The sequence below is a fragment of the Salmo salar genome, chromosome 21, assembly GCF_965601325.2.
Source record: "Salmo salar chromosome 21, fSalSal1, whole genome shotgun sequence".
NCBI lineage: Eukaryota > Metazoa > Chordata > Actinopteri > Salmoniformes > Salmonidae > Salmo > Salmo salar.
The window spans coordinates 46,256,892-46,279,014 of NC_138311.1; the positions used below are offsets into that span (position 1 = coordinate 46,256,892).

General features: G+C 43.5%; 1 protein-coding gene across 15 annotated transcripts in view; it reads left to right on the forward strand.

Moving 5' to 3' along the window:
- Positions 1-20,102, forward strand: part of LOC106582400 (R3H domain-containing protein 1) — a 68,830-nt gene extending 48,728 nt beyond the window's left edge. For 10 of the 15 annotated variants that reach the window (XM_014165478.3, XM_014165476.3, XM_014165490.3 and 7 more), the window contains 13 exons: positions 2,047-2,213; positions 3,323-3,424; positions 4,775-4,990; positions 5,353-5,476; positions 9,725-9,957; positions 10,189-10,334; positions 11,323-11,432; positions 16,250-16,401; positions 16,672-16,816; positions 17,091-17,188; positions 17,461-17,554; positions 18,536-18,607; positions 18,788-20,102. In XM_014165478.3, coding sequence (XP_014020953.2) covers positions 2,047-2,213; positions 3,323-3,424; positions 4,775-4,990; positions 5,353-5,476; positions 9,725-9,957; positions 10,189-10,334; positions 11,323-11,432; positions 16,250-16,401; positions 16,672-16,816; positions 17,091-17,188; positions 17,461-17,554; positions 18,536-18,607; positions 18,788-18,945 — 1,817 coding nt within the window. In that variant the 3' untranslated portion in view covers positions 18,946-20,102. Of the gene's footprint in view, positions 1-2,046; positions 2,214-3,322; positions 3,425-4,774; positions 4,991-5,352; positions 5,477-9,724; positions 9,958-10,188; positions 10,335-11,322; positions 11,433-16,249; positions 16,402-16,671; positions 16,817-17,090; positions 17,189-17,460; positions 17,555-18,531 lie in introns of all 15 variants that reach the window. The other 5 variants (XM_014165483.3, XM_045704825.2, XM_014165488.3 and 2 more) reach the window with 4 other exon arrangements.
- The last annotated feature ends 2,021 nt before the right edge of the window (positions 20,103-22,123 follow it).

The following is a 22,123-nucleotide window of genomic DNA, read 5'->3' on the forward strand; positions in this document are numbered from 1 at the left end:
GTCGAAGCTTTGATGTATAATGTATTCCTCTTCACTCTGCTGGTTCAATGGCCATCCTAGAGAATGTTGGTTCTTAAATATGCATGGGACTGGCTGATAAGCCCGGGTATATGGCGCTGGCACTAATATGTTTTTCGAGAGCCATTAAGGGCTGTGCAATTGCTTATTGACCTTTCCTAAGGAGTTGGAAAATGAGGAATTCTTGTGTAGAACCCAGAGAATTAATTTTGCCACCTGATAGTTAACTCTGAGTTATTTTAAGGGTCATCAGACGGTCTTTTGGGCATTGAACGTGGGAAAAAAATCGAGAGAACCCTCCCTCTCTCTCCGCAAGTCGTCCAGGTCCTTAGGCAGCGAAGCATCCCCAAACCATCACACTACCACCACTATGCTTGGCCGTTGGTATGAGGTTCTTACTGTGGAAAGCATTGTTTGGTTTTCGCCAGGTGACCATGTCATCCAAAAAGGTATACTTTTGACTCATCTGTCTATAGAACGTTCTTCCAAGAGTCTTGATGATCATCCAGGTGCTTCCGTAACGAGATGATCCCATTTTATGTCTGGCGAAAACAAAACACTGTATTCCACAGTAAGAACCTCATACCAACGTTGAAGCATGGTGGTGCTAGTGTGATGGTTTGGGGATGCTTTGCTGCCTCAGGACCTGGACAACTTGCCTTAATAGAAAGAACCATGAATTCTGCTCTGTATCAGAGAATTCAGAGAATTCTACAGGAAAATGTCAGGCCATCCATCTATAAGCTGAAGCACAGATGAGTCATGCAGCAAGACGATCCAAAACAAACACACAAACAAATAAAAATACAGTCAAGTCGACATGAAGATGGTCAACAAATTTGAAGTTTTGAAATGGCCTTCTCAAAGTCCAGACCTAATCCCAATTGAGATGTTGTGGCAGGACTTAAAACAAGCAGTTCATGCTTGAAAACCAACAAATGTAGCTGAGTTAAACCAGTTCTCCATGGAAGAGTGGGCCGAAATTCCTCCACAGCGAAGTGAGAGACTGATCAACAACAGGAAGCATTTGGTTGGAGTCATTGCAGCTAAAAGTGGCACAACCAGTTGAGTGTAAGGGGGCAATTCATTTTTCACACAGGAGAATTGGGTGTTGCTTAACTTTGTTAATCACTTTTATAAAAATGTTATTTGTAAACTCAGGTTCCCTTTATCTAATATATTAGTTTTTTGTTGAAAAGCTGATAACATTCAATATCAAAAATAGAAAAAATCAGAAAGGGGGCAAAGACTTTTCCACGGCCGTGTTTGTCTGTGTGAACCCTTGTCCCTATGATAATGTCTATAACCAACCGGTGCTTCAGTAGACGTGTGTAGAATACAAATGTAAAGAAAAACCAGCCTGTTGTAATGTAATACACTGGAACTGGGTGTCTCTGGATTGCTCCGTGGCACTACCCTCTTTTCTGCACAAAAGATACCTTCTTAAAAGGATATTCGGCATTCAGAGCCAGCCTATTTCAGTGAACCACAGAGAAATGCATTGATGCTTTCATCAAGTAGCAGCTCAGGGAAATTCACTGGAGCATAAGGCATTTTTCACCAGAGATTTTGAAGTAAGCCCTTGGAAAAAATGTGTCATTCTCCACATGAAGTGCCTCCTCCACACAACATTCTTAGTATTTTTCCTGCTCATGCAAAGGTTGAACATTTATTATAAATATTTACTCACTAGGCTGTGTGAATTCATAAAAATGATATGTAAATGAAGCCCTCTAGATACTCTGCTGTCTTCAGCTGCTGTAAGGATAATGATAGCTATAACATTTCTGGATACCTAGCAATTTGGCAAAGCGTTGACGTTATCGATTTAATGTTGATCATGGGGCCAGTGTCGATAGTGATGATGATAATGTTGAAAATATTCATTATTATTATTATTGATGTGATTTATAGAGATGGAAAGTGTTGCTTGATAGTGTTGCTGAAAATAATGATTGTGTTTATAGAGATGCTAGTTTTGGTGGTTTTCCAGTGTGTTTTCAGCTCTGCCCTTCTCTCTCGCTGCAGGACAGCCGTTTGTGAACCCGGATGGCAGTGCTGTGGTGTACAACCCCAACCACGGCATGGCTCCTCAGCATCATAATCAGCAGGGCAGGACCCAGCAGCCCATGCCCACTCCTCCGCACTTGCCTGGCCAGCACCAGCCCACCAATCACAACCACGTCCTCGCACAGGTCCGCTAACACCCTTCAGCAGGCCACTGAATTGAATTTGAATTAAATGAAATAGAACCCCTAGGAGTAAATGTATATGTCACAGGCTTACTCATAACATCTACTACACACCACATTCACATTACAAACAGTGCTTGTACAGTCTGAGAGAGCAGGGGAAAGTAGGAAGTGAACTGATGCACATGCTCAGTTCTTACACAGACATCCTAAACCACCCTGAAGATTGACATGGCCCCCATTTCAAAACATTACCATGACAGCTCATGGGGGTGGTTGTCATTCGTACGGTGTTATTCGTTGAGGAAACTTTGCAACCTTTCGCCTTAGTCGCCACCCCTGTCAGAGGAAATGAATTGAGTTCAGAGTGTCAGCTAAACCCTGTGACCACTGGTGCAGCACACAGCCCAAACCGTAATCATTAGCGTTTATACAGGCCCTGAGTGGTAGGAATAGTGATCTCTAATAGCAAGATCCTCAACACAACCTGTCATGGAGAGCCCCTTTAAAAAACATTTTACAAAAAAACTGAGCCGGAAAGCTTGACCTTCATTAGTGAAAATGGAAGGGCAGGAAATTGACTTGACCTCTGATAGTGTGGGTGCACGACCCAGGGGTCAGACAAGGATCCCTACCTCCCCATGGTGAAGCAGCAACGCCCCTTCCTAATAAAGACATCATTCCAAACCAGGGGGGGGGCTGATGAGAGGATATTTGTTTTTTTAACAAAGAGCTGTCCCATTGCTTTCATATCAATAGATTTTCACCAGTTGGCCTTAGTAGAGGATGGAGGATATCCATGGTCATCTATTGACTGAGGTTAATTCACTTCATTACTATTGGATTCCCCCATGTGTAGTTGGATTCCCCCATGTGTAGTTGGATTCCCACCTGAGCTAGCGCTGATTCACTCTGTTTACTAATATACTGTTCCTCTATTGTTTGAGATGACGATACTTTCTCCGCTTGTGACGTTTGCGATCTCTGCCTAATGTCTGACTAAACCCAATGCCCTCTACCTCTTCTCTTCTCCTCTTCTCTACTTCTCTCATCTACCTCTTCTTCTCCTCTACTGTTTTTCCTCACCTCTGTCTGTTCTGTCCCTTCCTCAGCCGGTCCGGCCCCTCCAGCCCACTGCTCAGCCTGTCCAGTACTCGTCTGTCTCTTACCCATCTCAGCTCCTCTCCGTCTCCCCTGACCAACTATACACTGTGGTACTTTACTCTTCTCTTCTTCTCTCTTCGGGCTAGGTAAAAAAAAAAGCTGTGAATAAAACTTTTGTAAATGAGTAGTGAACTTATGCTACTGAAAGAATACACACAAGGAGTGAATTTATCAAAAGTTCCTGAAGTTATATTCACTAGTCTCAGGCATTGCTTAGCATTACTTCTCAAGGCTAGTCAATGTTTTTTCCCCCCCTTGTAATTGCTGATCAAACCGCCTGTTTTGCGAGCATTGCAAAATAAGTGATCACGTTATTCAATAATTTTATCTAATCTTCTGGTGCGCGTCGACGGGCGTCAGTCTAGCCAGGCTAGGAGCATACTAATCCACGTGGGTTATTGAAATATGAAAGAGGTCCACACTCCAGTCCAGTTGGTAGCGCTAATGCACCGTAGTTGGTTGCCAACTGCCATATAAAGTCCACAGAAAACGATGAGAGATTAACCATGTAAATGTAAACCAAAGAAAACGAACTAAAAAAACAACTAGGTTTCCTCTTTTTAGCTGTGGAATAATTGTCGGAGTAGACAACACACAATGTTTTGTGAATCAAAAGGGGTCAAAGTTCCAGCAACAAAAAAGGACCATATGCATTTCAGGTAAAATAATAATCCAATGTTTATTTTCCAGGACAAATTCCCTAGCAACCGCAAGCTAGTTAAATGTCCATGAATGTTTCATGCGTGTTTGGACCTGTCCATGAATTAATATAGTTAGTTGGTTTGATCATTTTCGTATCTGGTGGTGATAGACAAAATCTCACGTGGACCGACGTACGGAGGCGTTTTGGTCAGCATGTTAATTAGACTTCATTAATATGCCAATTAATGATGAATTGAATCAGTTTAACTTTCATGTTGTTTTGCTACCCCACTCCCTCCATTGATGCAAATCATGTGTTCTACTGACCTCTTTCCTGACGTCCCTCTACGAATAAACATCCCTTAATGACTAATTACATTCATTTTTACCGTCTAATCTGAATATGATATTCTATAAATAGCAATGCTTAAAGTTCCTAACCACTCAACCACCTGTCGCCTAGTAAAGTAAACCACACCACACTTAAGCAAGTCAGAAGGACTTCAGTTTTGTTCTTTGCATGGGTGGCTGTATCCAGTTGTATTGCTGTAGGCTGGTACAGTAGTTCAAAGTTCAGTGACTACACTAGGAGCCAGCAGTATAAAAGTCTTTGGAGTTTCAGAAAAGTGCCATATAAAAGTACTATGTATTACATACAAGGTCCTGTAGTAGTTCAACTAGAGCCACGACCGAACTGTTAATAATAAATATATAATCTATGCCATATAACACATGTTTCTGTGTGTTCCATCCCACAGCAAGAGAACCTGGGAGCCCAGTTCAGCCACATGAGTCTGTCCCGGCAGGCCTCTGGGGAGGGCCCCTCCTCCGTGGTGCTCCAGGCCCCCCCGCAGCAGCAGGGCTACATGGTGCCCCCCCCAGGCCAGCCTGTCCCTGCCCCCCAGGCCTACAACACCCCCGCCCCTCCGCCTGTCAACCAGCCACTCATGCAGCAACAAGGTTACATGCAGCAGGTAGGTTACTGTACATCCGACCCTCACCTGGTTTATTCCTATTAAGTTGTACAATGTACTCCATTATATTAGTACTATTATACGTTATTTCCATCTTACTGTCTTGATCAATGCTTGGCCGGTCTCTTTATTCCTTCGTGTATATGGTTGTAATGTTTCATCATTAGTATCTGAGAGATACATGTACTGTACATTTGTTCATAGATACTTTCTCTCTACTTAAAATAGCATTTAAATTGGACTTGTTAACTAAGCCACTGCAGCTGAGGGAATGTACTCTAGGTTCAGAGACCTCCGAGAGCTGCATAGCAGTAGTGCTATTAATGGTATCTCATTTTGGACTGCTTCATCTCTGCCTGCAGATGCCAGCATGTTACTGTGGGCCAGGCCAGTACCCCCTGTCCAACCAGGGGTACAGGCCTGTGGGCACAGTGCAGTATAGTGCCCTGCAGAGCCAGCCAATGCCCCCGCCCACACAACAGACAGGTAAATATCTAACACAGGCTGAACCAGTAACTCAACCATTCATCTCAGCTGCCTAGTTCCTCTATTAAAAACAGGTGTCACATCAGGTGTGGGTTTTTTTTGTTTTTTTTCTCTGACGTAATATCTGGAATTCCATCAGTGGAGTGGTTTGCATGACATTTATTTACATGGGGGGGTTAAAGAGGGCGGTGAAGAGAGCGGTAACAATCCATGTCTTTCTCCCTGTGTGGTATGTTTTCTACATGTTCTATCTTACTGTGGGGTGGGCATGGTTGTTACCGCTCTCTTCACACTCTTTATTTTCTATTGCTCTAAGCACTTTGTCTCTGGTTATCTGCTCTTATGGCAGGTACACAATAGGCTCATCTCAATAAACTGTGGCAGGGAAAGTAGATGGTGCTCCTGGGGCAGAGGAGCGGTGCGAAAAGCTGACTACTGTGTTAGAACGCTTTTCTCTGCAGGGTTGGCCATTGTGTTGCCTTGGCCTTTTAGCCCACACAATAACAATTTCCAATCAAATACACCGTTAGCATTGTCTCCCTCGTCTCCACTGCGTATCGTGAAGCATCATTCATTGGCCTGTCGAGAGAAACAGATGCTCCGCTGCACCACTGAAATACAAAAGCCAATCGGATCTCTTAAAGGGAATGGGGAATTTTGTTTTAATTACCTGGCAGCCTTTGTACATGCATCGGTCATGCAGATTGGCAGTGGAGAACAGGATGGGGATTTCAAATGGGGAAATTATGGGGTGTTCCAGCAGCGAAATGTCAGGACCCACAGGCGTATAAACATTGTTACATTCTAAGTCAGGTGTTTAGAGGGGTTTCTTACCTGGATATCAGCCCTCCAGGTGGGGGTAAGATCCAAAGGGCCTATTCTGGATACGGGTGGAAGTTGACCGTCCACAGAAGAACCAAAGGTCCTGGATACGGGGCCGGGGCGCTGTCTGAGAGGCCTATAATTCTCACAGTGAACCGGTCTCTTTTCCAGCCCCTCACTTTCACCTCTTCAGACAGAACTGTTAGCCAACAACCCTCCACAGCTAAGCACTCAATCAAACTGCTGTAAAAGTCAGACATTTTAAAGCCTTCTGTCTACTGGGCGTACTTGAGGATTAACCATCAAATCAGAATGCCTTCTATCTGACTTGACTGAGACATTTCATTTATCGCTCCATGAATATTTGAAGGCCTGGTATTTTTAGTTTTTATCCTTGGATGTTCCTGCCAAAAGAGTCTTCATTTTGGTTTTTACTTCAACATCAGATGTCAACTTTTGTGCTCCACTTGCACAATTATACACAACATTCACATATTCTGACGACATTTTGAATGAGATATTATACTGCTTATTGTTAGCTATAAATGTCTTGTGCAAAAGTCTCAACTGCAATTCATATCAGTCTGAAGCAAGATATAATTATAGATTCATAATGTGTGCAATTATCATAATCATAAAATATCAGCAGAATTCTCTGCTATCAAATGTCAAACTTTTATACGTTTTCTGTAGAAATGTATTGTACTTCTCCAGATATGGTCAAATAAAGCCTAAGGAAACACTGTTTTTTATGAGAAATGTGGTAGATCTGAATTGAAGGACACCATTACAAACGGAACTCCTCCTTTCCCCAGGCGGCTGAGAAAGCCTAGTCCTGTTCCCTTATTCTTGTAAAAAAAAGATGAAGCTTTTGAATGTGAGAGGCAGCAGAAGCCCCGGTATATCTGGTGTAATACGGAGAAGGGTGGCGGGCCTGTTTCATCTTATCTCCTAAAGCCGCCTGACAGTCAGTGGCTCCTTTTAACCAAGCAGGCAAGACAGTCTGCCAGCAGCAAGGCAAGCAATTCAAGCCTTTTGAGTCCTGAGGTCCAGGGTCTGGGTGGTATGATGAAGCAAAGCATCTCCCTTGTATTCTCCTTCCTCTCCTCTCTTTTGTCTCTTCCATCCTCTGCCCAGTCAGCTGAAGCACAGAGTGTTTAATATTATATTCGCTTCATGCTCGGTTTGTAAGTGGAGGTGAGAGAATGGTACTAAAAATAGCAACCAACCTCTCTTGTTGCCTGCCTCTCCTCTCACTGGGAGCATCCGTTCCTTTTGTCCCACTTCTCTTCTCATCTGGGCTAAATTGATTGCTGTCACTCTGGCCAAAAGCCAGGAGAAATTGAAAATTGCCCAGGCAGCCCTCTCCTCCCTTAACTCCCTCCCTTCTCGTTTTACTTCCTGCTGTTTTCTCCCCTCCACCCCCCCGATCCTTCTACTCAGGGCGCCTGCTTTAGAGGGGCTTTCAATAACATTCTCCACTATAAGCACTCTCTGGTAACCTTGATGCTGATGTATTTTACCCAGCGAAAGAAAAAGCTTTTTTAAATTAATTTTCCTCTAACACCCTCTATGAAGTTTTTTTTATTTTTTTATCTCGTCTCCCATAATCTTACCAGTGAAGGAGAAATCCTATTGAAACGACTTTGGCGCTGAAAGGTTGTTTATTTACTGAGCCATTTTAATGTTGACTACCCTGAATCATTGATCGCTTCCAATGACATAAGCACACAGCCTGTTCTGTGGCAAAGTGTTTTTAGTTTTTGTTGTAAAATATATAATATTCTTACAAAGCATACAAACAACAACATGCAGACACACAAACATCCACTACACCACCCCTGTCCAGACCCACCTGTTCACACCACCCACCTGTTCACGCCACCCACCCCTGTCCAGACCCACCTGTTCACGCCACCCACCCCTGTCCAGACCCACCTGTTCACGCCACCCACCCCTGTCCAGACCCACCTGTTCACGCCACCCACCCCTGTCCAGACCCACCTGTTCACGCCACCCACCCCTGTCCAGACCCACCTGTTCACGCCACCCACCCCTGTCCAGACCCACCTGTTCACGCCACCCACCCCTGTCCAGACCCACCTGTTCACGCCACCCACCCCTGTCCAGACCCACCTGTTCACGCCACCCACCCCTGTCCAGACCCACCTGTTCACGCCACCCACCCCTGTCCAGACCCACCTGTTCACACCACCCACCCCTGTCCAGACCCACCTGTTCACGCCACCACCCCTGTCCAGACCCACCTGTTCACGCCACCCACCCCTGTCCAGACCCACCTGTTCACGCCACCCACCCCTGTCCAGACCCACCTGTTCACGCCACCCACCCCTGTCCAGACCCACCTGTTTACACCCCCATCTCTAGGGGTGATGTATCATTCTCTGCCACATGGCCTCAAACGGCACCATTTTGTTTCTCTTCGTCGCCCATGCACTTTCAACATTTAGATAATAAAGCATTTGACTGTTCCATTGTGTTAACGATGGAGGATTGGTTGATTTCCAGGTAAGTATACGTTTTTGTCAAGATGATTGACGAGAAAGGATCGTCCAACCCATTGGGTATCTCACTGCACCCTCATATGTCATGTCTTGAAATATGCAGACAGATGGATTAATAGTACATTTACTTTGTAATACTTCTGCCAACTTTCTAGCTCCGCCCATAACTTTTGGACTTCTTAGCCTTCCCTGAAGGTGTGGATTATTGAGTCATTGTTAATTTTACACTTAAGACTTGACTCTGCCGTTGTGCTGTAGAATTTGTGAATTTTGTCTCTTGTGTAATAAATTCTATACATTAGTTTATGCTGGAGTAAGTGTACATTTTCACTAACTGTAATTGCATTAGTTCCAACATTCCCTTCATCTTGTGCCAATATCAGTTCTTTTTAAGTCTTAGTTCCACTAGTTAATCTATCCAACTGAGATTGCCCGTTGGATAGATTGCCCGTTGGATAGATTGCCCGTCATATGAACATCCTTTTCTGACTCAACTAGGATTACCTCAAGATTACTCTGTCCAAAATAATTTAAAATCAACATTTTTAGACATAACTTGTAAGTTGCATCTATTTGAAAATATATACATTGGTCAGTCCAAAATTGCTTTTGAATTCTGTCATGGAAATACATTTATTAATAAATAAATGTCATTTACGGTTTCTATGCCTTTAGTTTTCCCTGTGGACCAATTTATCAGGGAATTCTGAAAGTTTGAATTTCCATACAAGTGCTGAATTCTAAGAATCAAGACATTTGTATCCACTTTTTGATTAAATCAACTTCATCTCTCTCTCCTCCGTCTCTCGTTCCCATCTCTCTTTATCTTGCTCTGTCTGTTTCTCTCTCTCGCTCCCCGTCCCTCACTAATTTCTCACTCGCTCCTTCTCTATTTCTCCAGGTTACCAAACTGTGATGCTCAATCATCCACAGAGCTATCAGAGTATGATAGTAGTGCAACAGCCACAGAGTCAAAACCCGGTCAGTGGCCAGCAGAACCCGGTCAGTGGCCAGCAGAACCCGGTCAGTGGCCAGCAGAACGGCCAGCAGAACACAGTCAGTGGCCAGCATAGCAATATGGGACATCAGATGCAAGGCATGATGGTCCAGTATCCCTCTATGCCATCTTATCAGGTGGGTACTCAGCATTTCAACATTAATAACTCAATGTCACTTTATAATGTAAAAACACACAATTAACAATGATAAACATTAAGAAATGTAAAGCATATTTATTTAAACCTTTGTTTAGCCAAGTAGTTAAGTCATTAAGAACCATTCTCTTTTACCATAAAGTCTTATGTAACCGTTAATATTTTTTGGCATCCCATGTCATCCATCTGAATTATGGGTCTGTCTTGGCAGGTATCCATGCAGCCCCAAGGCTCCCAGGTTGTACCACAGCAAACGTATCAGCAGCCTATCGTCATCCACAACCAGTCCAACCAGGGGCCCATGCCTGGCTCTGGTGTCCAGGTTTACTACAACGTTATCACACCCAATCAACAGAGGTAGGACATCACCATACAGTTTTAACATAAAAATACCTATACTTAGTGTAGACCCATTCCACTTAGTGTAGACCCATTATAATACCAATAAATTGTTGAATACATATAAATGCATTCCCAGTTGAACAGAACACCATGTGGTAGGACATCGCACAGTTTTAATGTGGACATACTCCAATTATAGACCAATAACATTACTACAGAACATTAATACTGTATATTATTCCCAGTTTTACAGTAAGCAGTTTAAGTTGAACAGATAACTAGCCCTTCTCTGTGATGCTTCACACTGAGCTGTGGAAACCCCTCCTCCTGGGTCCTCTTCTTTAATAGGCCATGTTCAAGATGATTTATAAGGCCAGATATCTACTGAGTCTTAATATAACAGCGCTGGTCCAGTGTGGCGAGCTGCTTTCTACACCATCCTTCATGCCAGCCCTCTGGTCCGCTGTACAGACGCACATTATTCTTCAGGGTGCTGAGTGGCGCGGAGAGCCGAATGTCTGCTGCTGCAGCTGCCTGCCTCTGCTTTGGAATGACGCGTAACCCTGCCTGCCTTATTTTTGCTTATATTGTTATAAAATCAAAATGGAGGCGAGTGAGAGGAGCCTGGAAAGAAGAAACCCCAGTGGCACTCCGCAACCGCAATTCAGTAACGGAGACGCAGTGATTTATGCTGTTTTCCCTTGATTTGTTTTGATTTGGTAGAAAATGAGCCTGTAGCGATTTCTAGCCGATTCCCGGCTGTCACCGGTTTCAGATTGAGGATATTTATGGTAGTTCTAATGCAATACAGGGTTATTGATCTCCTGTGTACACAGTGTTCCACTTCGGTAATTTAGCCCATTTTAAAACCGATGTGCCGAATTCTGATTACATGAATGAATCCGTGCCAGAGCTTGGCCTCTCTGCTACTCGGCTTTAGTGTGTGTGTGTGTGTGTGTGTGGTGTGTGTGTGTGTGTGTGTGTGGTGTTTCTCTCACTGCAGCTCCTCTGTAGAGTTCCTGCCTCCTTCCGGATCAGAGCAGATGCTGTTCCCTCGGCCGTCCTCCCCCTGCAGCTCCCAGCAGCCCCTCCATCAGACACATCAGTGCTCAGGTACACACAGCAACACACACACAGACCGACACACTGCAGTGATCACGTATACAGCAGATAGCCAGTCTGAGCCACAGTATGCATTATAACCAGGTCTCTAGGAAGTAAAAATCACTATGTATAAATAAAGTAGTCTGGCAACCAGCTGGTTATCAGTAGCTGGCTACAAGACTGCTTTATCACTTTCTGTTGGATCGCTGAAAGAGCAAGAGTACATTTTCTCTTCAACAGTATAAATGTGAAATGTTGCTGCTAATGAGTTAGTTCTTCAAATGAGCTGCTGTATGGGTTGTCTCTGAAACAAAACCCACAGACGTTAGCTTCGCTGTACCACCTTTTTTTAATATATACACTGCTCAAAAAAATAAAGGGAACACTTAAACAACACAATGTAACTCCAAGTCAATCACACTTCTGTGAAATCAAACTGTCCACTTAGGAAGCAACACTGATTGACAATAAATGTCACATGCTGTTGTGCAAATGGAAGAGACAACAGGTGGAAATTATAGGCAATTAGCAAGACGCCCCCAATAAAGGAGTGGTTCTGCAGGTGGGGACCACAGACCACTTCTCAGTTCCTATGCTTCCTGGCTGATGTTTTGGTCACTTTTGAATGCTGGCGGTGCTTTCACTCTAGTAGTAGCATGAGACGGAGTCTACAACCCACACAAGTGGCTCAGGTAGTGCAGCTCATCCAGGATGGCACATCAATGCGAGCTGTGGCAAGAAGGTTTGCTGTGTCTGTCAGCGTAGTGTCCAGAGCATGGAGGCGCTACCAGGAGACAAGCCAGTACATCAGGAGACCTGGAGGAGGCCGTAGGAGGGCAACAACCCAGCAGTAGGACCGCTACCACCGCCTTTGTGCAAGGAGGAGCAGGAGAAGCACTGCCAGAGTCCTGCAAAATGACCTCCAGCAGGCAACAAATGTGCATGTGTCTGCTCAAACGGTCAGAAACGGACTCCATGAGGGTGGTATGAGGGCCCGACGTCCACAGCTGGGGGTTGTGCTTACAGCCCAACACCGTGCAGGACGTTTGGCATTTGCCAGAGAACACCAAGATTGGCAAATTCGCCACTGGTGCCCTGTGCTCTTCACAGATTAAAGCAGGTTCACACTGAGCACATGTGACAGACGTGACAGAGTCGGGAGACGTCGTGGAGAACGTTCTGCTGCCTGCAACATCCTCCAGCATGACCGGTTTCGCGGTGGGTCAGTCATTGTGTGGGGTGGCATTTCTTTGGGGGGCCGCACAGCCCTCCATGTGCTCGCCAGAGGTAGCCTGACTGCCCTTAGGTACCGGGATGAGATCCTCAGACCCCTTGTGAGACCATATGCTGGTGCGGTTGGCCCTGGGTTCCTCCTAATGCAAGACAATGCTAGACCTCATGTGGCTGGAGTGTGTCAGCAGTTCCTGCAAGAGGAAGGCATTGATGCTATGGACTGGCCCGCCCGTTCCCCAGACCTGAATCCAATTGAGCACATCTGGGACATCATGTCTCGCTCCATCCACCAACGCCACATTGCACCACAGACTGTCCAGGAGTTGGCGGATGCTTTAGTCCAGGTCTGGGAGGAGATCCCTCAGGAGACCATCCGCCACCTCATCAGGAGCATGCCCAGGCGTTGTAGGGAGGTCATACAGGCATGTGGAGGCCACACACACTACTGAGCCTCATTTTGACTTGTTTTAAGGACATTACATCAAAGTTGGATCAGCCTGTAGTGTTGTTTTCCACTTTAATTTTGAGTGTGACTCCAAATCCAGACCTCCATGGGTTGATAAATTGGATTTCCATTGATTTATTTTTGTGTGATTTTGTTGTCAGCACATTCAACTATGTAAAGAAAAAAGTATTTAATAAGATCAGTGCCATCCGTTTTGTCACCAAAGCCCCATATACTACCCACCACTGCGACCTGTACGCTCTCGTTGGCTGGCCTTCGCTTCATAATCGTCGCCAAACACATTGGCTCCAGGTCATCTACAAGACCCTGCTAGGTAAAGTCCCCCCTTATCTCCGCTCACTGGTCACCATAGCAGCACCCACCTGTAGCACGCGCTCCAGCAGGTATATCTCTCTGGTCACCCCTAAAGCCAACTCCTCCTTTGGTCGTCTCTCCTTCCAGTTCTCTGCTGCCAATGACTGGAACGAACTACAAAAATCTCTGAAACTGGAAACACTTATCTCCCTCACTAGCTTTAAGCACCAGCTGTCAGAGCAGCTCACAGATCACTGCACCTGTACATAGCCCATCTATAATTTAGCCCAAAATACTACCTCTTCCCCTACTGTATTTATTTATTTTATTTATTTTGCTCCTTTGCATCATATTATTTATATTTTATCTCTGAACTTTCTTCAAACTACAAATCTACCATTCCAGTGTTTTTCTTGCTATACTTTATTTACTTTGCCACCATGGCATTTTTTTGCCTTTACCTCCCTTATCTCACATCATTTGCTCACATTGTATATAGTCTTATTTTTTTTTTTCTACTGCATCATTGATTGTATGTTGTTTTACTCCATGTGTAACTCTGTGTTTTTGTATGTTGTCGAACTGCTTTGCTTTATCTTGGCCAGGTCGCAATTGTAAATGAGAACTTGTTCTCAACTTGCCTACCTGGTTAAATAAAGGTGAAATAAAAAAATAAATAAAAAAAAGATTATTTCTTTCATTCAGATCTAGGATGTGTTGTTTAAGTGATCCCTTTATTTTTTTGAGCAGTATATTTTTTTTATAACCTTTCTCCCATCTCTACCTTTTTTAGTTTTAACACTCTCTCCAATCCAACCGTCACAATGTAGACAGCCCAATCCCCTCTGTTCTGAACACTGAAGTGGAAGAGCCCTAAGAACATTTTTAATTAGAGCCCAACTAAACAAAGGCGTCATCAGGAGAAATGACTTCCAACCGAATTCTCCGGCAAATCAAAATGGATTGAATCGATTCTAAAGGGTCTTCTTTGGGAGGGGGCGCAGACAGGCAGCATTCTCATCTCCCAGCTCCAAAGCTATAATAATACAACGTGGCAACAACAAAATAAATGTGATGTAGACGCCTTAACGTCTTTCTCCTGACACCCCCCCATCTCCTCCTCCTCTATCCAGTTAGCTTTGAGGCTTTAAGGTGCTAATTGAAATTACACTCCAAGTCTTAACGATGTAATTATTGAACAGATATGGACTGGTAATTAAGAAGTAATTCCTCTGCTGCTTTGTTCCCAGTTATGGTCATCTTATTAAAAAAGTGCCTTTGTGGGCAATCTAATTCTAATTTGAAACGTGTTAGGTGGCCTTAGTTAATGTGATTGTCCTCTGTGGCGATGCTCTTTTGATCAGTATAGCCACTGTCGTTCTCCCCGTGTCTCGGTCGGTCTCTCAATTTACAATTACATTTCAATTTAAGGGCTGTATTGGCATGGGAATCATATGTTAACAAGTGAAGTAGATAATAAGCAAAAGTGAAACACAAATTAACGGTAAACATTACACTCACAGAAGTTCTTTGTCTCTGTCTGTCGCGCTCGCGCTGTCTTGCGCTCTCTCTGTCATCTTTTATTTTCTCCTTAAATAACTAATTTGAGGAAAGGGTAATCTTATTTCAAATCCTGAAATTAGATCTCCCTCTTCAGAACTGAGGTGGTTGAAATGTTTTCATTTCATGCAAGGATTACCACGTAAAAAATACATTCCCTTTATTTAAACCTCTCTTATGGCAAATGCAAACGAATGTAAATATTTTATTGTCTTTTTTTATTTTTTTATGTGGAAATGTGTTTTGGTTATTATGCTGTTCTATGGTCAACTTCCTTTCTGTGTGACCTCTTTTTTTCATTCACAATGAAATACAAATAGACTGCTGCGTTTTACACCAAGACAGGGCTAGTGATGGATTAAATCCAAGGTTGGTATTACTATAGAGTCCAGGTTCTTTTGTTTGTAGACCTCCCTTTTATTTTCAGAATAAAATGGATGGAAAACAAAATATAAATGGAGGTTTTCATCCTTGAGATAGGGTGGGAATTATGTGGCTGTCATAGATGCTCGTCACTTTTATCCCCCAGCAGAAATAATTAGACAGGCTAAGTGCAGTCAGAAGTCTTCCTCGGCAGAAATAATTACAGACCGGCTAAGGGCAGTCGGAAGTCTTCCTCGGCAGAAATAATTACAGACCGGCTAAGGGCAGTCGGAAGTCTTCCTCGGCAGAAATAATTACAGACCGGCTAAGGGCAGTCGGAAGTCTTCCTCGGCAGAAATAATTACAGACCGGCTAAGGGCAGTCGGAAGTCTTCCTCGGCAGAAATAATTACAGACCGGCTAAGGGCAGTCGGAAGTCTTCCTCGGCAGAAATAATTACAGACCGGCTAAGGGCAGTCGGAAGTCTTCCTCGGCAGAAATAATTACAGACCGGCTAAGGGCAGTCGGAAGTCTTCCTCGGCAGAAATAATTAGACCGGCTAAGGGCAGTCGGTAGTCTTCTTTTAATTAGGTCAAGTGCAGGTCCAAAATGTTCTTGAACTTTTTTTTTTAACATCACATGTAATTAGATGACAAAGGATTTTAACTGCAAGTCAGTGAACATGATTTAGTTTTCCTACATAATACACTAATGAAATACAAAACAAACGGACATACTTATCCTATTAAATGTGATTAATATATTTTTAAAAGGCAAATGTCTCACACACACAAAATAAGACAAAATCTTTACACATCTTCATTGTCCCTGAGGAGATGCATATAAACTCTCATTGAATTTGATGTAATATTGTAATTTCTGTCCTTGTTGCATCTGTACCCCTCCTCCAGGTGGTGGAATGGTGATGATGCAGCTGATGTTGTCCCCTGGCCAGCAGCCGAGGCCTCTCACACCCTCGCAGTGGAAACACAGCAAGTACTACAGTCTGGATCACACCAGAGGACAGAAGTCCACAGAGCTCTCAGTCATAGACACCTCACAGGTGAGAGTCCCTTGCTCCGCTGCCCCATACAGCCTAAAGAGAACATGCAGATTTGAAGAAAAAATGACTTGCAAGTATTTCTTCAGTATCACACTCTTGGTGTAAATATAGTAATGGGGTTTGGTGTTGTGGTCTGTAATGTTGTAAGAGTAGCCTTGAAAATATTTGTATTTTAATTTTATTTTTTAACCAGTGGTTTTCCTGGTGTCGGGTGTGTTCACCCACTAACCCTGCCCTCCATCTAACCCTGTCCTCTATCTGTCCATACAGAGCAGTCCCCAGCTGGGCAGTCCCTCCACCTCCCCTGCCCAGTCGCCAACCCCCTCCCACCTGACCAATGTGAAGAGCATCCGTCCTGGCCTAACCCCCGTACCCATGATGCCACAGTTCTCCAGACCCTTCGTGCCAGGGCAAGGTGAGGGAGACACCCAGTGTTCCTTTACCCAGTCCTGGGGGAACTTCAACCAGCCATTTCACATACTTAATCTATTCCAATTATATAGGAATATCATATTCCAATGGCTTGCTGATTAGTTGACTACTTGAATTAAGTGTGCTAATACTAAATTCAAACAAATATGTGAAACGCTGAGGGTCCCTTAGGCTACTCAGCTGCTCCATCTTTATGGCAAATGGTAACCCTAAAGAAATGTAGCCCAATTTAGTGTGTCGTCATTTGTGTTTCCCAGGAGATGCTCGGTACCCGTTGCTAGGGCAACCCCTCCAGTACAACCCCCAGAGCCGTCCTCCTCTCCTCCACTTTCCCCCCATGGCCCCCAACCATCAGGTGAGTCTACACAAGACAGAGGAAGAAATATCTGTGGGGATATCTATGTACCATTTAGAAATGCTTAGCTACATCTTCTCTTTAGTACTGTGCAAATAAAACAAAAGATCAAGTCAAACAATGGTCTCCGCTTTTTCTTTTGTTCCTCATTTCTGTTCCAATCTAATCAATATCAAGCATTGGGATACCTTGAGCTGGAGTCCACATAAAGTGCAACAGCAGACTACGAGCTGGTTAACTGAATGTTCTCTCATCCTCCTTTCTGCTCCCAGGTACCTATGGGGATACGGCACAGGGGTGGAGGAGGCAGAGGGAGGAAGCAGCCGAGGAAAGCTCTGTCTACAGATCTCAGTGTAGGTCAACCAGGTAATGGTAGAGAACACCTCTGTCTGTTAGAGGACAGAGATGTGGACCTCTAATCAATAAATATCTTACTCTTAGATGTATCTTAAATACAACATTTATCCATGATATATTTTGTTTTTAGATCAAATATCAATATCTAATTTTCACATATTTCGTTAACAACAGAGAAATGCTTACTTATGGGCCCTTCCTAATAATTCAGAAATAAAAATGTAGAAACAATTATAACACGATGAATAAATCCACAATGACTAACGATAACTTGGCTATGGGGTATTGGTACCAAGTCTGTGCAGGGGTACGAGGTAATTGAGGTGGATATGTACATATAGATAGGGGTAAAGTGACTAGACAACAGGATAGGTAATAGACAGTAACAGCAGTATACTGTAGGTAGGGGTAAAGTGACTAGACAACAGGATAGATAATAGACAGTAGCAGCAGTATACTGTAGGTAGGGTTAGTGCCTAGACAACAGGATAGATAATAGACAGTAACAGCAGTATACTGTAGGTAGGGATAGTGACTAGACAACAGGATAGATAATAGACAGTAGCAGCAGTATACTGTAGGTAGGGTTAGTGACTAGACAACAGGATAGATAATAGACAGTAACAGCAGTATACTGTAGGTAGGGGTAAAGTGACTAGGCAACAGGATAGATAATAGACAGTAACAGCAGTATACTGTAGGTAGGGTTAGAGTGACTAGGTAACAGGATAGATAATAGACAGTAGCAGCAGTATACTGTAGGTAGGGGTAAAGTGACTAGGCAACAGGATAGATAATAGACAGTAGAAGCATGTGATGAGTCAAGAGTTTGTGCAAAGAGGTTAAATGCAGATAGTCTGGGTAGTTATTTAGTAGTCTTATGACAAAGGAAGCATAGGGTTAGTCTGTACTGCTTTAACTAATGAGGTCATAGGCTAAAGTGCTGTCTCCAAGTTGGGTCTGACGGCTCTCTCTCTCTCTCGGAGGCAGTGAGTGGGCGGGTCCTGGAGGTGACTGAGCTGCCGGAGGGGATCAGCCGGACCGAGGCGGACTCTCTGCTAGGTGAGCTCTCTAGAGCCAGGGCCGTGGTCTGATGGCTCCGAGAGCACCGCTACCATCATAGCCGCCGTGTCTGGCAGTCAATGTCTAACGGTGACCACCACCACGCCAAACACACCCCCACGGTCAAACCCCTGTCAACCCAGCCTCCACCTAAACCATCCTGGCCACTTTCCCCTCCAGGTACGCTGTGCAGGATGCCCTCCTCCGCCACAACGGCCCCCGAGCCTCCGTCAGACTTACCACGAGCAGGTGCCATGGCCGAGGTTACGGCCACAGACACTCCCCGAGAGGGCCAGCTCCCAGTAGAGGGCGTTAAGGACCCCTGGCTCGCCTTTTAAACCCTGACCCCTCACCAGCACCGCCAGTCACTTCCTGTTGCCATCACTCCCCCCAGCCCCCCCCCCCCCCCCCCTTCACTCACTAAGTTGGCTTGATGTAAAGGGTTGTTTTTCCACTTGATTTGTAGAGACTTGGTTGCGGGGACTGTGTTGTACTTTGTAATGTTCTTACTAGCGGTTTGACGAAAAAGAACAAAATGTAACTGAACTGACGTGAACGAATATCCAAAAACCACGATTATTGAAGTTCCAAATATTAATAACCTGTCTGCTCTCTGTTTTGAGAACAGGCCGGAACATATCAAAAGCCTGTATTTTTGTTTTATTTTATTTGTTCATTTGTTTTATAGTTGTTGAAATCTTGAGTCAGACCCAAAGCTCAGCTCTCTCATTATTACTCACCCAGCCCAGTTGCAGTGTCTGGCCTGGTTCAGTTTAACTCAACCAAAGCTTCCCCACATCCCCAGGGTAGCTGACTATCGGCCAGCCTGCCACTTGCCCCATATTGTGGCCGGTACATGATGAAGTTGCCCTCGGCTACACAATGGGTCTCTAGTTGTGCCTTTCTCTCCAAAGTCTACTGCTTTATTCTCCCAAGAAACGCAAAATGAAGACACCCCAGTCAGAGTCTATTGTTAAATGAAAAGACCTGCACCTTGTAAATAATTTATATAGTAGCTAAATAATTCAATCAGTTCTCTTTTTCACAGTGAACGTTCTGTATGTGTGTTGTTCACAGGCAGGCACAGATGAGAGCAGTGGGAAAAAAGGCTTGTTTGAAACCCCTGTTTTTTAACTTCATTTAAAATGACACTCCTCCACCGCAACGGCATATTTTAGCAATCATCTGCTTGGATGGCCTCCTGTCTCTCTGTCTCTCTCTCTCTGTCTCTGTCTCCACACTGTCTTCCCTCTTTCCTCTTCTACAAGGCCTACATTGTCAAATCCTTCATTAGGTCTTTTTAAATGATATACTTACTGGGTCACTGGAAGAAAAAACAGTTTGCACATTTATACAACTGAATATATAAAAATGATCTATTTTTCCTTTAATTTCTCTCAAAGATAAAACAAATGTGTGGATTCTGAAAGGCTGTTCAATGCTGGTGCAAGTCATTTTTATTTCATTTTGAAACCAATAAATGTTTACACCAAAATATGTGCTTTTTTCAGATCACAGGAGGTCCTTTGAAATGGATGGAAACTCTGGCTTTCTATCTGTCTAGTCTCCAAACGGCTTTGGATGTCCTCTTTCATGATGTTTAAGCTGACGATTAAAATTATTATTTTTTAATCAACACTAGGTATAGTCCTACCTCAGATGTCAGTGTAAGCATAGTGTGGTTGGCTTTGCTATGGGTGGAAGGTGGATTTTATACTTGGTCTTATCTAATTTGGTCTTTGGTTGGTGCTGTTCATCTCAATCCAGGTTTTATAGGGTCATTTGTCTGCTACATTAACCTCCCACCAACCTCATCTCTTCCAATGCCTCACAGTTCCCTCTTCCACTGTCATAGTTGCCAGAAACAGTTTAGAATGGATGGCTTCTGCTGTGTTCAAGACAACTGGGAAATAAGAAACATTTGGACTGAGGAAAAAAAATGTGAACGGTCATCCAACTCAGAAATTTGGGTCTCTTTCTGGAGCTCGAACTTTCCAGTTGTCTTGAACACACCATTCATCGCTCTGTCTTATCCGTCATGTGAAGTCTGTTTCGTTGTGGCATTAAGGATCTCCATTCTGATTCTGAGATTATTAACGGATAATTAAACAAACAGCTAGAGTACTTAGCTCTGTGTTGCAGCCAAGGTTGGTGAAATGGCGCTTTTGTAATTGAGGAAATTCTCTCCGCAATAAATGACCCTTGGGTTGTTTTGTTATGATTATCGTTTACACTGTTTTTTCCCTCTTCTTGTATACCCCCCAATGATTCCTGTCTAGCACAAGGGGGTGGTATTCGGCATATTTATGCATTGTCGGGTTTAAAGCAGCAAATGTAATATTTTTCATTCATCTTGCTCTATAATTTATAGACACCGAAGACCATGGAGGATTGATGGTAAGTACTAAACCAATTGAAAAAACAAAGTTGCACTCAATATCACCCCCAGTATAATCTTAGACGTGCATAAATCATTGAATGAAAGTTGCCACACAAGGGAGACCCATACAGAAAAGGTAGTTAGGGCAATGTGCCTTAAATGTTTTCATACCCCCATTTTGTGTTGCAGCCTGAATTCAAAATAGATTTTTTTTCTCCTCTCACCTGTCTACACACACTACCCCATCCATAATGACAAATGAAAATATGTTTTTAGACATTTTTGTGAATTTATACACAATGAAATACAGAAATATCTCATTACATACAGTACCAGTCAAAAGTTCAGACACGGAGCCATTCAAGGGTTTTCTTAATTTTGTACTATTTTCTACATTGTAGGTTAATAGTAAAGACATCAGAACTATGAAATAACACAAATGGAAACATGTAGTAACCAAAAAAGTGTTAAATAAATCAAAATATATTTGAGATTCTTCAACGTAGCAACCCTTTGCTTTGATGACAGTTTTGCACACTCTTGGCATTCTCTCAACCAGCTTCATGAGGTAGTCACCTGGAATGCATTTCAATTAACAGGTGTGCTTTGTTAAAAGTTCATTTGTGGTATTTCTTAATGTGTTTGAGCCAAACTGTTATGTTGTGACAAGATAGGGGTGGTATACAGAATATAGCTCTATTTGGTCAAAGACCAAGTCCATATTATGTCAAGAACAGCTCGAATAAGCAAAGAGTAATGACTGTCCATCATTACTTTAAGATATGGTCAGTCAATACGGAACATTTTCAAGAATTTTGAAAGTTTCTTCAAGTGCAGTCGCAAAAACCACCAAGTGCTATGAGACTGGCTTTAATGAGGACCTCCACAGGAAGGAAGACCCAGAGTTACCTCTGCTGCAGAGGATAAGTTCATTAGAGTTACCAGCCTCAGAAATTGCAGCCCAAATAAATGCTTCACAGAGTTCAAGTAACAGACATATCTCAGCATCAACTGTTCAGAGGAGACTGTGTGAATCATGCCTTCATGGTCAAATTGCTGCTAAGAAACCACTACTAAAGGACACCAATAAGAAGAGACTTGCTTGGGCCAAGGAACACAAGCAATGGCTGTTTGGC